The following is a 17,014-nucleotide window of genomic DNA, read 5'->3' as shown; positions in this document are numbered from 1 at the left end:
ACACACGCCTTCAACATATCCTCTAGAATCTGAATGGTTCTCTCTGACTGCCCATATGTCTGAGAATGAAACGTGGTGCTAAAATCGAGCGTGTGGCAAGTGCTTCCTGCAGGTTCTTCCAAAAGTGTGAAGTGAACCGGGGGTCTCGATCCGATACAATTGATTTTGGAACCCCGTGCAACCTCACCACTTCATCAATTTACACCTGCGCCAACTTATCACCTGACCAGGTAGTGTGGATAGGTAGGAAATGCGCTGACTTGGTCATGCGGTCCACAATCACCCAAATCGCGTCGTGGCCACCCGACGAATGGGGCAATCCAACCACGAAGTCCATAGCTATATCATCCCACTTCCAAACAGGAATGGGCAGGCTCTGAAGCTTTCCTGCTGAAAATCGGCGCTTCGCTTTAACTTGTTGGCATACTAGGCCCTGCGCCACATAGCGTTCAATATCCGCTTTCATTCCCGGCCACCAATACTGCATCTTTAGATCCTGGTACATCTTGGTGCCGCCCGGATGAATACTATAGGGAGTCCGATGTGCTTCTTGCAAAATCAACCTTCGGACTTCCTCATTCTCCGGTACGCACCAACGGTTATGAAACCGAAGCCCACCGTCGGCGTCTATGCCGAAATCGCCATCACGTCCACCCTCGATGTCTTGCCGCACCTTTTGGAGATTAGGGTTTGCGGATTGTAGGCTCTTAATTCTCTCCAACAACGAGAGCCGATAATATAACCGGAACCCGCGGAGCCACTACCTCGAGATCCAACCACTTCATCTCTTTGCATAGAGGGCTCTGAGTCGTGACTTTCAACGCGAGGTTTTCCACCGACTTTCTGCTAAAGGCATCGGCGACTACATTCGCCTTCCCGGGGTGGTAGAGGATTGTAACATCATAATCCTTCAATAGCTCTAACCACCGCCGTTGCCGCATATTCAGCTCCTTCTGTATAAACAGATACTTTAGACTCTTGTGGTCCATATATATCTCGCAACGCGCGCCATACAAATAATGCCTCCACAACTTGAGAGCAAATACCACTGCGGCTAATTCCAAGTCATGGATAGGGTAGTTCTTCTCGTAGCTCTTCAGCTGACGGGACGCATAAGTGATCACCTTCCCGCCTTGCATTAGAACACACCCCAAGCCCGAATAGGACGCGTCGCTTTATACCACAAAGTCTTCGCCCTGCACTGGTAAAGCGAGCACCAGAGTCAAAGTTAATCTCTCCTTCAACTCTTGGAAACTCCGGTCGCACTCATCGCTCCAGACAAACTTGGTGCCTTTCTGAGTCAGACGGGTAAGTGGAATCACGATCTTCGAGAAACCCTCTACAAACCTTCTATAATAGCCCGCTAAGCCTACAAAGTTTTGGACTTCCGTGACATTCGTCGGGCGTGGCCAATTCTTGATTGCCTCAATTTTTCTCGGGTCAACAGAAACTCCACCCTCGGAAATCACATGCCCTAGAAATGCAACTTCACGGAGCCGGAAGTCGCACTTCTTTAGCTTTGCATATAGCTTTTCCTCCCGAAGGACTTGAAGCACTAATCTTAGATGCTTGGCATGTTCCTCGTCACTGCGAGAATAGACCAATATGTCGTCTATGAAGACCACGACAAATCGGTCCAAAAACTCCCTGAAGACACGGTTCATCAAATCCATGAACGCCGCCGGGGCATTCGTAAGCCCGAATGGCATGACCGTGAATTCGTAGTGCCCATACTACGTGTGGAACGCAGTCTTCTGCACATCCTTCAGCTTAATTTTCAACTGGTGATAGCCGGACTGCAAGTCTATCTTTGAGTACACACACGATCCCTGCAGTTGATCAAATAAGTCGTCGATTCGAGGTAATGGGTACTTATTCTTGATCGTGACTCTGTTCAATTTGCGATAATCCACATAGAGTCAGAATGATCCGTCTTTCTTCCGCATGACCAACACCGGGGCTCCCCACAGCGATACACTCGGCCAGATAAACTCTTTATCGAGGAGATTTAGCAATTGAGCCCTCAACTCCTTCAACTCTGCTGGCGCCATTCGATACGGAGCCTTCGAGATCGGCGCGGTACCGGGAATCAAGTCTGTGACGAACTTGATCTCCCGATCTGGCAGTATCCCCGGCAACTCCGTGGGAAATACATCCGGAAACTCCCGTACTACCAATAACTCCTCTAGGGTCGAAGCCAGTCGGTCCACTTCCACAACGGTTGCCAAATAGGCTGCGCAACCGCTATTGACCAACTTCCTAGCTCTCGTCGCAGATACCGTCGCGGCGAAGCACGAGCTCTGGCAAGCTCGATACGTGAACTCCTCCCGTCCTGGCTCACGAAATGTGATCACTTTACTCTTGCAGTCGATCGACACATAGTACTTCAAGAGCCAGTCCATGCCCAATATGATATTGAACTCCTTCAACCTCTTGAGCACCAGCATACGAATTGGCATTATCCAATCGCCTATTTGCACCGGACACGCCGAACACTCCTTGCGGATAAGAAAATCACGCCCAGGGCCTGACGCATGCCAAGTGCTCCTACTAAACTGGAACTCGATACCATGCATTTGTGCAAATGGCCTACTCATGAATGAATGCGTGGCACCTGTATCAAACATAGCTCTGGAGCGAACTCCGTTAACCATACCTGCCACGACATTACGCTTCTCGGGCTTGGCAGGTTCCTTCACTTGAGCTTGAGCGGCGAATACTTGCCCGCTTGGTGTCGATCGTGTCACCTTAGGCTGACGCGGCGCCATCGCACGTCCCGTTGACGCAGCCGTCGGTGGAGCTCCTCCATAGTAAGCTGAAATCGCCGGCGCCAATGCGATAGACGGGGCAGGCGAGGCTCCACCTCCCGGGCAATCACGTATGAAGTGCCCCGATTGCCCACACTTGAAGCACTTGCCTTGGTGCTAGTCACAACGCGACGTTTGGTGGTCTCCTCTGCAGATGACACACCGCTACGCTCCACGTCCCTTGTACTGAGTCCGCGGATACTTCAGGGGCTTCTTGGAACTTACTTGTCCCCCCGAACTACCGCCTTGACGTTTCTTCCTTTTGTCCTTGGACTCAGCCAGCAGCTCACGCTCCTCCCGCACATGGGCATCACCATGCTCTGCCCACAGTGCATGGTCGAAGACCTCCGCAAAGGTCTTGAGTTTGAGTATTTGCACAGCCTTGTAAATCCCCGGCCGAAGTCCTCGTAAGAACCAGCCGGCCCTGTCCCGATCATCTCGGACTACATTGGGGACACAGTCAATGATGTGGAAAAACTCCTGCTCATAGTCTGCCACTTAGCCGTCCCCTTGCTTCAATTTGCGAAACTTCTCCTGGAGCTTCCGCTTCACTGTATTGGGAAAATAGTTGGCGAACATCGCCCTCTTAAACTCCTCCCACAACATCGGCGGAAGGTCAGAAAGCCGATCCCGCTTTACTCGCTTCCACCACACTTTTGTCGCCTTCTCCAAGCAGTGTGTGGCGAGATACACCTTGTCTCTCTCCAAGGTGGACAGGTCCTCAAAGAGCGTCTCCATCGAGTCGATCCGGGTCTCCATCGAGTCGATCCACGACTCCACCATTGCCGGCTCTATTTTCTCCCCCTCGAAGATGGGCGGATTAAACTTTTTGAACTTAATAAGAGCCGCCAACGCACGCTCCCTTTGCACTTCTTCGACTGCCGCATCGGGTGTCGCCGAACCCGACGCCGATGGAGGAACAATTGCCAGTGGGGGACGTGCTGCCACCGGAACCGCCGCTATACCCTTACCCTCCGCCGCTTCAGGTACACGCGCTGAGGGTGCGAGTAGATCATGACCATCCGTCGCCGTTGCAGCCGTCGCTGCCAGTTGCCGCTCCATTAACTCCCGGAGCAGCCCAACTTGACCAGCTAGCGCGGTCACTTGCGCCCGCAACTGCTGCATCTCACTGGGCCCGGCTTGCTCAGGGGCCATCGGAAGCTCTGGCACCCGGGGAGGTCCAGCTTGCTCTGACACCTCAGGAGGCGGTGCCGGAATCGATCTGTGCGTGTAGCGTCTCTTCAGTGCCATTAGCTCCTGAAACGCAGACACTTGGTTAATCATTTTAACCCATTTACTTCGTCGCAACTACGACTCAAAACGAATCAACAACGAAATCGGGCGGAAGCTCGCAAGTGTACTCGTTCTAGACTCTCGGCGTCATGTTGTCGGCCGCCAACACAACCACCTCAAGTCAAGAACTCATACCACTCGAATCCATCTCTAGCAGCTACTAGAGACATAACTCTAATCTCGACCCAATCGAATCACTTCTGCCACCGTTATAGGTTCACATTCTACTCACGCACCTATAGCCTTAAGGTTCACCGTCCTAGGGTCTCTTAGGTCGATCCTAGACTTTCTCTCTTTACTTGCTCTTACTTGCTCTGATACCATAAATACCTGTCACGCCCCGAGACCGCTACCAATTTGATCCGGTTCGGGCACGTCGAACAGACGCCGAACGGACAGCACCTCCCCTGTCCGCCCAAGGCTAAACAACCAGATCGTGTACAAGAATTTGCCCAGGAATATAAATTCTATACATACACAGTCAACAAAGGGCACAACAAGTGCCAACAACTAAGAGCAAGAGTCACATGTGCATACAAGTGAACAAAAGAGAGATTTACTAGCTATTACATCTATCGCATTCATTTACATTTACATCCTTCCAAAATGAATACATGTTTGCTAGATAATCACCAAAATATATACACAGCTCTCCAATCCTCACCTACATAAGTCTCTCAAATACATAGGGTATGCTAATGCAAAAAAGAAAGTTACTATGTACTACTGCTCGGGTGCGATGCCCTTGCCGCGGTCCTCGCCCAGCGTGTTCGTACTAGGCCCTGCAACAAAGTGGGGTGAGAACTATTGTCCATAGTTCCTAGTGGGTTCGGCCGCCGACTCCGCCGATCTCCCCACTAGGTCCGAGTGGGCAAAAGCAGATAGATAGATAGATAGATAGATATGAAAACTGTAAATGACATAGTAAGAAAACTATGCTACTTTGCCCAAATCATGTGTAATGTATGCATGCATCATATAGTAAATGGTTTACTAACATGCCACTATGTCCACTATAATGTCCAATAAGCAAATGTTCGATGACAGTGCTATTCTCTTGTTTACTTAATCCTTAGCGATCTCTCGGGTCGCCCACGACTCACCTCGTCATCCTGTATAGTAAGGAGACTCACCTCGCCATCCCGTATGGTAAGGAGACTCACCTCGCTCTCAAACCCGGGATCGTCTGCGGGACATCAACTCTACCCCTCTCGCGCCAAACTCCGGAGTGCACGACGACTTGTGTGGCGTGACCACCACAAGTATAAACAGACTGTGAGTATGATCCATCCTCTCAACTCGAGGATACCCTATCAACTAGGGCTAGTAGTCACTCGGGAATCCATCTATCCCAATGTCCATGTGTAAGTGTTTAACTACTCTATGTTCTTTGTTCAACGAGTCATCACTAGGGAGTCCACCTATCCCTAAGTTCATATGTCACTCGTGTCATTGTACACTACATTATATGCCACTCGTTTTGTTCATTTGTCGATCACATGCCACTCATTATGTCACTAGGTAACCATCGAGTCCACCTCTTTTCCTCGGCACTATAGGATTCAATGTCAAGACCCAATTCTTATCTATCCATAATACCAAGCATTCGACTCACACTATGATATCAATTAGAAAGCATAAGGAATGGAATGCAATGCAATCCTATAATGCAACATGCAAGAAATGCAAGAATCATGGTATACTAAGACATAGAGAGGAACCCGGTTGCTTTGGGATGACACCACCCACCTTTCGACGATGTCGGGGTGCTAAGAATGCTATTCGGCACTTGCTTCAACGTCGCTCCGACCTCTTAGGTGGAAACGAAGCTCAATCGGTCTTGTTTTGCCGATAACTTTTCAATGACTCGACGAAGCATTACTCGGCGCGAAATGGAGCCAAGCACTGCCAGAGCTCGAGTCTGGGCACTGCGTACCGGTGAAGCACCAGGGCAGTATCGGTACCAGGCAGGCCACCCGAGAAGCTAGCTCTTCGGTTTGGTCACTGCTGGGCTGCGTCCCGGTGACAGCACCACGGCGTACCGGTACCCCGCAGCAACCCGAGAACAGCAGCTCTCGGGTTTGGGCTGATTACCAGGGGCGTATCGGTGACACTGTCCCGCGTACCGGTACCCAATGTCGCGCGCAGTAGGTTTAGTCTGCTGCAAATAAGAAGAGTTGGAGGGCTTATTTGTTATTATGGCAGCTTATGAAAATACCACACCCTCTCCTTTCTTGTTCACAGCAGTGAACACTCCATTCTCTCTCATTTTTCTCCCTCTCTCTCTAGGAGCTCTTCCCCAAGATGGTTTGGACGAGATTAGAGAAGATTTAGAGGAGATTTTGGATATTTGGGAGGATCAAGAGCTCTCCTACGAGATGTAGCTTGGTGAGCTAGTGGACTAAGGTAATGTTTTTGGCAAGATCCTTGCTAGGGCTTGGTTTTATGCCTCAAATCTCTTTGTTTTAAACTTCTTGCAAGATTAGAACCCTATGTTACCCTAGAGATCCCATGATGAGCCCATTGTGTTCATGGCATGAAACCCTAAGGTTGGAATTAGGGTTTGATTCAAATGCCCTAAGAATGGATCTAGATGAGTTTCTAGATGATCTTAAGCTTGTTGATGCTTGAATCAAATGAGTTCATAGGGTATGTTGCAATAGTGCGTTATTAGGGCTCCAAAATTGGGGCTTTTGCCATAGCATGGATTAAATATAAATTAACCTTGTAGAAACCAAATTGAAGGTAAAATCGACGCGTTGGGAGACTCGGTTCGAAGATCCGACGAGTCTACGCAAAGAAATTGAGGAAAACCCTCGTTTTGACTTCGTTTTGCCGCAGTCGAGAGAATAGGCATTCAAAAATCATGAAAATTGAATTGTAGCACCTCAGTAGCCATACGAGGTGGGTGGTGCTATCCGAAATCCTCGAATTTTCTTTTATGTCTAAAATATCATTTTTTGAGCATATGTATATAGTGAGCTTCATGCATTGTAGGGTGATTGAGTGTTTATTGTTGCATGCTTTGAGTACAAATGTATAAAAGATGGTTGTAAACTATTGAGAACCGGTAAAACCCTATGTATGTATGAATGGTGACGAAAACCTAGATGAGGCAAAGAATCTAGTGACATTAAAGAACAAGTGACATTATGACATAAATGTAGAGTGTGGCATTAATGAGTCTTGAATGCTAGAGTTGAACCTTTAGTGAGGTGGCATAAATGAGTCATGAATGCTAGTGTTGAAAGTGTGGCATTAATGAATGTATCGAATGATATAGATGAAACATAGTGTATGGAACTAATGAGTCAAGAATGCATGAGAACTTAGTGTATGTGGCACTAATGAGAGTTAAAGAATACAAGAAAATGAGATATTTGACATTATGGCATAAGTGACATAACGACCTCATAGTTGAGGCAACCTTATAGATAAGGTTTGATTGAGCATTGCATCCTTATAGTTAAGGAATGGATTGAACTTGGAATCCTTATAGCTAAGGATTGGATCATACTTGCCTATAAGTCTTGGCTTGAGGGTGGTCGCTCCCTCTCGAGCGATGAGTTTCGGAGTAGTCATCACTGGGTTGGTGCTTTCCCTAGAAGACGGTCCCATCGGGTCATATGAGTCTGCCCTATATTAGGGATTTGAGTTGGTGAGTTGTAGGCAAACCTACGGGTTAGCCAAGAGATTGGGTAATGCAATTGAGATCTTGCATGCATCATGAGCATTCTAATTGAGCATCTTTATTGTTATATCCTGTTCAGACATATTAGCTGCATTTGTATAGTTTGATTACTATCTATCTGTTTATTTTTCTATTATGCCTGATTTAGACCTCATGGGAAAGTCAGCGAGGTCGGCGGCCGAAACCACTTGGAACTTTGTTGTAGTTCTCACCCTACTATTTTCCACAGAGTCGGGACCGAGTGAGCCGGCCGACGATCGCGGTAAAGTTATTGCGCCATAGACGGTGACTACCCGAGTTGGTTCCATACTTGTTTAGCTATATACCCTCTATATCATCTTTTGTACTTGATGATGCTAGTAGTATAAATAATGTTAAATGTAAAAGCTTAAGTTTTTGGATGAAAGAATATGATGTAATTTGGGATGACATGTGATGTAAAAGAATGAATGAAAAGAACATGAATGTAAATGTTGAATGCACGTATGTGGTTAAAAGTTAATCATATTACTTGTATGAATATTTAGTTTAAAATCTTTCACTTTTGGCTATTGCTTGCCTTCGTGCAAGCCATGTATGCTTATGTTTCTGCTTGTGCAAACTATATACTTTATTTGTACTTGTGTTGAGCCTTGGGCGGACAGGGGAGGTGCTGTCCGTTCGGCATCTGTTCGACGTCCCGGAACCGACCAAATAGGCCGGTCTCGAGACGTGACAGCCGCTCTCCCCCAAAGCACTGTGTAAATCTCCCCCAAAGACGAGACGAGACCTGCCCCTATTAGAGAGAATTGACAATAGGCTAGCAGGTTGGAAGGGACTTGTGCTTTCAAGGGGTGGTCATCTTGTTCTGCTCAACTCTGTCCTCTCTGGTATACCCACTTACTTTTGCTCTACCTTCCTACTACCAATTTGGGTCACAAAGGTGATCGACAAGATACGTAGAGGCTTCTTTTGGAGGGGTGCGAAGCTTGCTAATGGCTTCCATTGTTTAGTCAAATGGGAGAATGTGTGTCGCCCGAAGTTACTAGGTGGACTTGGCATTCGAAGCCTGCGCCACATTAATGCAGCTCTTTTAATAAAGGGACTCTGGAAATTCTATAATTCTACATTTGTCCCTTGGGTCCGGTTACTTATGCAGGAACATTACAAACATAGACCACCTCGGCTTGATCGCACTAAGCCAGCTGGTTGCTCCTTTATTTGGAAGGCGATCCTCAGCACAGCTGCTCTATCCGTTCTCTACTTCAGTTAACTTTTCTTTAGGCAATGGAAAGGTAACATCCTTATGGAATTCCAGATGGTGTGGGGAACTTTCTCTGCAAAAGCAATTTCCTAAACTACATGCTCTATCGACACAAAAGCACATTTTTGTCAAATGCTGGTTTCGACGCTTTGCCACGCACACAACGTTGGGGTTCAGGCCACCTTTCAGCACCGTAGTACAGGAAGAACTCCGAGATCTGGAGGCCTTACTTTCCAACATCACATTACATGTGGAAACAGAAGACTCCCTTGTTTGGAGGTGGAACTCAGCTGGACGTTTCTATACACGGAGCGCTTATGACTTCTTCGCATTCAACGGAGTCAACGACTGCAGACTACCTCATCTATAGAAACTCAAGGTTCCACTTAGGATTAAAGTCTTTATGTGGTTAGCAGCGAGGAATAGGATCTTGATAGCTGATTCACTAGCAAAATGAGGTTGGCAGGGACCACCCATATGCGTGTTATGCTCCGCCAACGAAGAAAATCTGGATCATCTTCTCTTTGGATGTAAATATGCGAGGTCCCTGTGGAATTTGCTCCTCTATAGCACCCCGATCACTGCTGAACTAATGGTCAACCGAGTTTGGGGACGTCTCGACCAGATTGACGCGTAACAGAGAGTCGTTGTCGGGAGCATCAAAAGCACTTTTCGACTGCTGCTTTGTTGGAGCCTGTTGGGAACTTTGGAAAGAGCGGAATTCTTGGATCTTCAGCAATTGACACTCTACGTATGAAGAACGGGGAACGACTGTTGATTCAGTCGTAAAGCTCTGGAAGTCTATTTTGAAGTCCTAAGTGAGCTTGGCTTAATTGATTTTATCCTGTTTTTATGTATCTCTAGAAGTTAGCTCAATGAGCCTTCTTGGGCAACGTCGAGCTAAGCTTTGCTGTTTTAATTTGTACTCCCTTTATCAAATAGGTATATCCCTGTTTAATAAAAAAAAAAAAAGCAAAAGTAAGGTTTGGGTACAGACACCCGCGAAGAAAGAAGAATGAAGAATAAGAAAGAAAAGGAAGAAGAAAATGCATAAGAAGGAGGAGGAGGAGGAAGAAGAAGAAGAAGAAGAAGAAGAAGAAAAAGAGCGCAAAAAAAAAAAATGAAGAAAAAGAAGAAAAATATAGAATATGAAGAAGAAGAAGCAATAAGAACAAAGAACAAGTAGACGATGAAGAAGAAAAAAAATGTTTACTATTATAGTTATATTATACTATAGATTATAAATATTGTATTATGTGTTACACTATTAGTAAAATGTTGTATCCACTTAATTAAGATTGTGTGTACAATTTATACTTGTCTTCCACTATATAAAGAATATTGCACACTTTAAACAATTTATAAGTATCATATATATATATATATATATATATATAAATTATATATATATATATATATATTATATATATATATATATATAGAGTAGGGCTGCTGTGCTCTTAGGAGTACGGAGGCCTCCGTGCTCCTGAGCCATTTTCGATGATGGAATTTTCGAATCGATGATCGGCTTCGTTAGACTTGATCTAGCGTATTTGAAGTTTCTAGAAAATAATTTTTACGATTTTTCGATATCATTTACCTAGCAATCGAAAGGATTCAAAATCAATAATTTTTAACGGCTGAAAATAAAAATCCTATAAAAAGTTGTGATATAGCACTAAATTTTCGATCAGAAATATTGATCTTATTGTAGATAGTATAAAGAAGAGAAGCAATTTGGCTTGGATTCTAAAGAAACAGATCAAATCTGCAAAATCTAAAACCGAACGGATTATTTTCACAAAAAGGTTAGAAAATATAAGAGTAATTGAGATTAGTGTAAAGCGCGCCCAAAAAAGAGTTGCAATTTAGCCTTTTAATATTATTAACTAATTTACTAAAATTTGTTTTTATTATTTATTGGTTGAAATTAACCACATTCTATAACAAATATAATCTGCGTGCTGTCGAAACAAAAAACAAAATTAGCTTGATGGAGCAGTCTACACGTTCTTCTACCGTCTATGTTGTTCTCAATCATCCTACTATGTTATTGTGACTTGTGACCAACTTAATTTCCTTTCAAAGATGTCCACTTGAGATCAGAAGGCCAATAGTATATAAACAAGAGGAGAAAATGCCAAGAATATTTATCAAAGCATTAATTAATTTATTAAATTAAGATGTTGCCTCCCTTTAGCACCAAAAAAAAACTAATTTCTCTCTCTCTCTCTCTCTCTCTCTCTCTCTCTCTAATCCTTTCATACTAAAATTCCAAAGAAATAAAAAGAAAAGAACTCTTAAACCAACCCCTTGGAAAAAGTATTCTTCAAAAAAAAAAAAAAAAAAAAAAAAAAAATTTCCCTCATTAGCTTTCTTCCTCCATGGCTTGTTGGAGAAGGGATGGCCTCCTAACAAACCTGCCCTGCACCATCACAGAGAAGAGAGAAGAGAGAAGAGAAACCATAAGCACACAAACTGGGAGAAATGAAATTACACTTACAAATAGAAGGGAAAACTTTAATCTCCCCATGTTGTTGTTGTTGTTGTTGTTATTTAGCTTTAGCTTATTTTAACATTATCATCCTATGGTTCAAACACTTTTTTTTACAATATATAATATCTATAATCTATTATTATGTGGTTTGCTCCTCTTTCTAACTGCATATTTTTACAGTATATCTGAAGTAAAAACCACAGAATAAATAAGTATAATTTTTTAAATCACTTAACGATAAAATAAAAATGCACTAAAACAAGTGAAGCAAACTGTAAGTTCATCGTAAATAGAAATAGAATCGGCGTAATTTATATGTAGGTCCCCACTTCCAAAAAATTTCAAGGAAACTTCCTGATTTTAAATTGTTTTCATATAAATTTCCTAGCTTCAAATTTTCTTCTGTAAATGTGCCTGCTGAGCATTTTTTTATTTTTTTTTTTTTTACTTTTTTTGGTTTTGAAATGCTACTATTGATAGTTCTAACTTTCAGCCTTTTTAAAAACAGAATTTTCACCTTTCAGTCAACACCACTCTTCAACATTCACTCTCCAATAATCCACATTTTTCTCAAAAAAAAGAAAAAAGAGAAAAGAGAGTAAGATTCATGTGCAAACTAAGTTTTCAAGAATAAATTTATAATAAAGTGTGAAAAGGATAATTGCAGTAAAGTGAAAAAGAAAGTTAAAAAAGGCTGAAAGTTTAGAAACTAGCAATAAATTTTTGTTTTCAACAGTACCTCCCCAGGGAATGTGAAAAAGAAAGGGGAGAAAAAAAAAAAAAAAAAGAAGACAAAAAGGCTGAAACATTTTGGAAACTTTAGAAAAATATTAGGAGGTAAAAAAAAATGAATGGAACAGTAGCAGTAGAAAAGGAGAAGCTGAAGAAGTAACATAAGATCTTACACTTGCCTTCATCCGAGGGCGGCAGTCGGCGTTCACCTTGCGGACCTGGTACCGGATCTTCTTCGCGAAGAGCCTGCTCCTCCTCTTCTCCTTGTACCTCATCACGCTCGCCTCCCTCAGCACGCTCGCCGCCCCATTCTCCGGGACCAGATCAATATCGGCTAACTTAGCCTGCACCATTTCATTCATTCATTCATTCATTCATTCAAAATGCACCCACATTATTATTATTATTATTATCATTATTATTATTACGATTATTCATTAATCAGGAGATAAGTAACAGAACTAGGAAGAAGAGAAGCTTAAAGAAATGGAAAGGAATCATATATATATATATATATATGTTAATGATTTTGGGGTTTGTGTTCTCACGACATGAGGGAGGGGAGTATGGTGGAGACCTCAGACAACACAACTTCAAAAGTTTCTTTTTCTTCCTCCTGATGAAGTTAGGATTATTTATCTTAAATAAAAGGGAATTATTTAACTGAGGCCTTATCTCGCTGATTTTGTAGAGAGATCAATCCGGAACGGGAATTCGGTCTCTGATGATGATCGGAGGAGAGATCTGAATACTTACGAGAGCTTCGGCCGAGGAATTCGGGGAGTCGGGGCCGTCGGAAGAGAACATCGACCCGCGGTCGGACCACGCCTTGAGGACCTCATCATGATTCAGTTTGAGGCCCAAAGCAACTCTTTTGCTCCCTACCTCTGCTTGTTCCGCATCTGCGGTGGCGGCGGGGTGTGCTGCTGCTGCTGCTGCTGCTGCAGGGCTGTCTGTATCCACCAGCAGCTTTTTCTCTACCTTCTTTGATTTCTTCTTACTCTTCTTGACCTCCGGCGGCGGCGCCGACGAAGAGGACGTCGGGGCCTTAAATTTGGAGCATATGTCCTTCACAGGCACCGTCGGAGAGCTCCACCGATAGCCGCCGTCTCTCTGCCTCAGCGCGCGGTGAATGCTCCGCCCGTAGGTGAACCCGAGACCGAGCTCAAACTTACTGCCCAATCCGAATCCCATGAGGCTCTTTATGTAGGGATTGATGCCGCAGCTGGGGATGGAGTGAGAATTCTCATTCTCGTTCTCGTTCTCATTCTCATTCTCATTACCATTGGCGCTTGCGCTCATACTAAGGTTGCCCATTATGGCGTCGATGCCTTGCTCCGCCGCCTCCTCGTCGAGAATGGACTCCGTGTCGAAGTCGTCGTTGGAGAAGGCCGGAGAATCGGGCGGGTCCCGGAATTCATTGCTCACGGCGGGACTCAGAGCAGGCGAATTGCAGCCGCCGTCCCTAAACTCGGCGGTGACCGCGCTGGTCGGGGACGACAGAGTAGGCTGCTGCTCGGCGGCGTCGGGCTGGAGGGGCTTCTGGTCGGCGGGGCGGCGGATGAGGAAGGCGGCGGCGTCGCTGCTGAGGACGGGGAATGCGGGGAGGAGGTCGGCGGAGGGGTCGGGGAATTTGGAGGAGGAGGAGTGAGAAAGGAGGAGGGGCTTGGGCTGCTTGGAGAGGGCTTTGGAGGGGAGGAAGACGGTCGGGTAGGCGGTGGACAGCAGGGCGGCCGCCTCGTTGTAGGTCTGGTTGGGCCGCTTGCGCGGCGCCCGCGGCTTCTTGATGGAGATGGCGAGCAGCGGCGAGTTGGAGGAGTCGGAGAGAACAGAAGAAGAAGCGGAGGAAGAAGAAGAAGAAGAAGAGGAAGAGGCAGCAGAAGACCGCGCCGGCGCCGACGACAAGGCCGAGGAGGATTTCACGATGTCGAGGTCGAGCCGGTACGTCCGGCCGCCGCCGCTGAGACAAGAAGACATTGCTGAATTTCGCCAGATACAGAATCCGTCCGCCGCAGAAAATTCTGAGGCGGAGGTGGGTGGGTTGCAGTGAGTGAATTCCTCGAAAGTTGTTTAAAACCCCTCTACGAGGGTTTAGTTCCGGGGCTGTTGAGGGCTACTGCGACTGCTACTACTGCAATTCTAAGCATAGTAAAACCCTAAACCCAAACTCCCAGAAGACAAAAGAAATTCCAAAAACTATAGACTGATGAGCTTAAAGAAACTGCATACCCAATCCTTTTTTTTTTTTTTTTGTTTTCAAAAACCCCCTCAAATACTCCAGTTGGGAAAGGGGGAAAAAAGAAGTGTTAAATTGGAGGTTCGGCAGCCCAAATCCCTGCTGCAACTCACACCCAAAATTTTAGAAAAATTTGCAGCTGAAACGAGAGAGTGTGTGTGTGTGCGCGTAACTACAACATAACCAACGAGATAGCTATAATAAAGGAGAAAATAAGAAGGGATACAAAAGGGGTTCAACAATTACTAGAGTGAGAGTGTTGAGAAAAACGCACAAGAGAGAGAGAGAGAGAGAGAGAGAGAGAGAGAGAGAGAAGGGGGAGGGAGGGATTCGAGAAGAAAGAAGAGAGCGGAGCGGAGTCATTTTAGAGGCAAGAGAACAAAGGAGGCGACAATCCTTGCTTTCATCAACCTTGCCAATTACAATTACAATTACAATTACAGTTACTATTACTATTACTATTACTATTACTATTACTCTCTCTCTCTCTCTCTCTTTCTCTCTCTCTTGTGCGTGCGTGCGGGGACCATTGTGGCCGCGCGCGCTCTCTCTCTGTCTCTCTCTCTCTCTAGTTATTGGACTCTTTTGTGGAATTATCTCTTCATTCTTTGATGTACAGTGACCCAAATGCCCTTAAACCTCAAAGTTTTGTTTTTTTTAATATTTTTCTCTTTTGAAAAAACAAAAGTAAATTCTCAATTAGAGTATATAAAAAAAAAAAAAAAGAAGGGCGAGAGAGGGTACTGATATATTTCAAAATAGAGTATATATCTTACATCCACTTTATTCAAAAATTATTAATTTTCTATCTGTAAAATAAATTTTTTTTTAACTTTACTAAGAATTATTTGAATTTTTATCCATTCTAGAATAGAGGGTGTAAAATTTACACCCATTTGTTTGGAATGTACAAATAGAATTTTTCTTTTCTATTAGATAATATAAATTTATTTATCGAGACATTAATTATTGTTAGTTATCAGCTGGCTAGTCGCTAATTGTTTTTAATTTTTTTTACTACATAGCAAAATTAATTATTAAATTTGATAAAATTTTCTGATTTAGGTAATTGAATTCACTCGATCCCAAAAGACGGATCAATTGATAGTTAGAAAAGAAAAATGAAAATTTAACAAATGTTGATTGAAAAAAATAATGATAAGGAGACGTATACATATTTCACAATGGCCTGTAGCCGAGGGGGCCGGGCTCTTACATAAAAAGTTCAATATTCCTAATAGAATAGGAATAGATTATTATAATTAGTGCAAGATGTCTACTAGTTGTTAAATTTTTTAGAGGGCTCCAAATGTTAAGTTCTTGTTTTGGTTGTTTATCATATCATATATATAAGATTCATTATATGTGAGACAATGAATATGAAGCCAATATTTATGACAGGTTATAATAGCATTAAGACACTAATAACGCATTAATATGCTGTCTAGTACCAACTGAAGATTTGGTCCAACATGCTCATGATCTGGGACTAGAGGTGAAAAACAGTCGAATACGGCTCGATGTTGAACAAAGGCTTATTGGCAGTCATATTTTGCTTTGGATACGCATTCATCATGCAGAAATGTGTCAGATTCTAAATAGTCATTATTATATTCGTTAAAAATGGATTCGGATTTAGATTCAGATTTGAATCGAATTTATATTCTGATATTATTTAGATAATAATATATACTAATATCTATATATAAATATGAACTAGAATTAGCGTAAATAAGATACAATATAATTTACGGTTCACATTCATATTCAAACTTCATATAGTTATGTTTTATTCAACAAAATTTAATATTTACCAAACATAAATATAATTTTAATATAAAATTCGTAGTAAAATAAATAAAGAACATGATAGACAATCACTTTGTCCCCCTACAATATATATTAACATCCCTCTTTTCTTTTAGGGGTGAAAACGATGTCGAATACGTTCGATTTTTAAAAAAAATTATATTCGTATTCATATTTTTTTTGAATTTTATTGGGATGCAAATTTAGATACAAATTTATATCGAATACTAAATCTTAATATCTATATTTGCATCCTATCAAAATTGGTGTTGGATTCAATCCGAGTATATTCTAATTAACCAATTTCACCATTATCTGAGATAGTAGCTGCGATCGAAGGTTAGTACGTACGTACTAGCTAATTGCTCGTTTAACTCAGCTTCTAAAAAATGGCTCCCTGTTTAGAGAATGGATTAGTTGCATTTAGTAGTATCCAAAGTTTTGTTAAAATTTTTCATTGCATCTTATTCTTTTAAAACAAAATTAATGTCTTCTTATTTTCTATGAAGATATAAAATTGACCTATTTTATAAATGGACATTAATTTTAGGGTTAATTACACACAGCTCACTGTAAACATATTGACTAATAAATATATTCCTGCAGCATTCAATTTTTTATTTTTATCCTTGTAAAAGTCCAATGATATTTATATTTGCCCCTCTAGTTTAATACCTTAGAGCACTGTTTATCTTTTAACAGCAGA

At 43.1% G+C, this 17,014-nt stretch overlaps 1 protein-coding gene across 3 annotated transcripts; it reads right to left on the bottom strand.

Moving 5' to 3' along the window:
* Positions 11,156-14,792, bottom strand: LOC109725939 (protein CHLOROPLAST IMPORT APPARATUS 2-like). 3 transcript variants are annotated; one of them, XM_020255347.1, is made up of 4 exons: positions 14,290-14,792; positions 13,020-14,254; positions 12,443-12,607; positions 11,156-11,454 (listed from the first exon to the last, which is right to left on the bottom strand). In XM_020255347.1, the coding sequence occupies exons 2-4, from the start codon at positions 14,238-14,240 to the stop codon at positions 11,446-11,448; spliced, it is 1,395 nt and encodes a 464-aa protein (XP_020110936.1). In that variant the 5' UTR covers positions 14,241-14,254; positions 14,290-14,792; the 3' UTR covers positions 11,156-11,445. The 3 variants fall into 3 exon arrangements, with proteins under 3 accessions (XP_020110936.1, XP_020110934.1, XP_020110935.1); XM_020255345.1 differs by having other exon boundaries at positions 11,156-11,459; positions 12,437-12,607; positions 14,290-14,791; XM_020255346.1 differs by having other exon boundaries at positions 11,156-11,459; positions 14,290-14,789.

This window comes from Ananas comosus, linkage group 20, assembly GCF_001540865.1.
Source record: "Ananas comosus cultivar F153 linkage group 20, ASM154086v1, whole genome shotgun sequence".
Taxonomy (NCBI): Eukaryota; Viridiplantae; Streptophyta; class Magnoliopsida; order Poales; family Bromeliaceae; genus Ananas; species Ananas comosus.
This window is presented reverse-complemented; position numbering and strand designations above follow the sequence as displayed.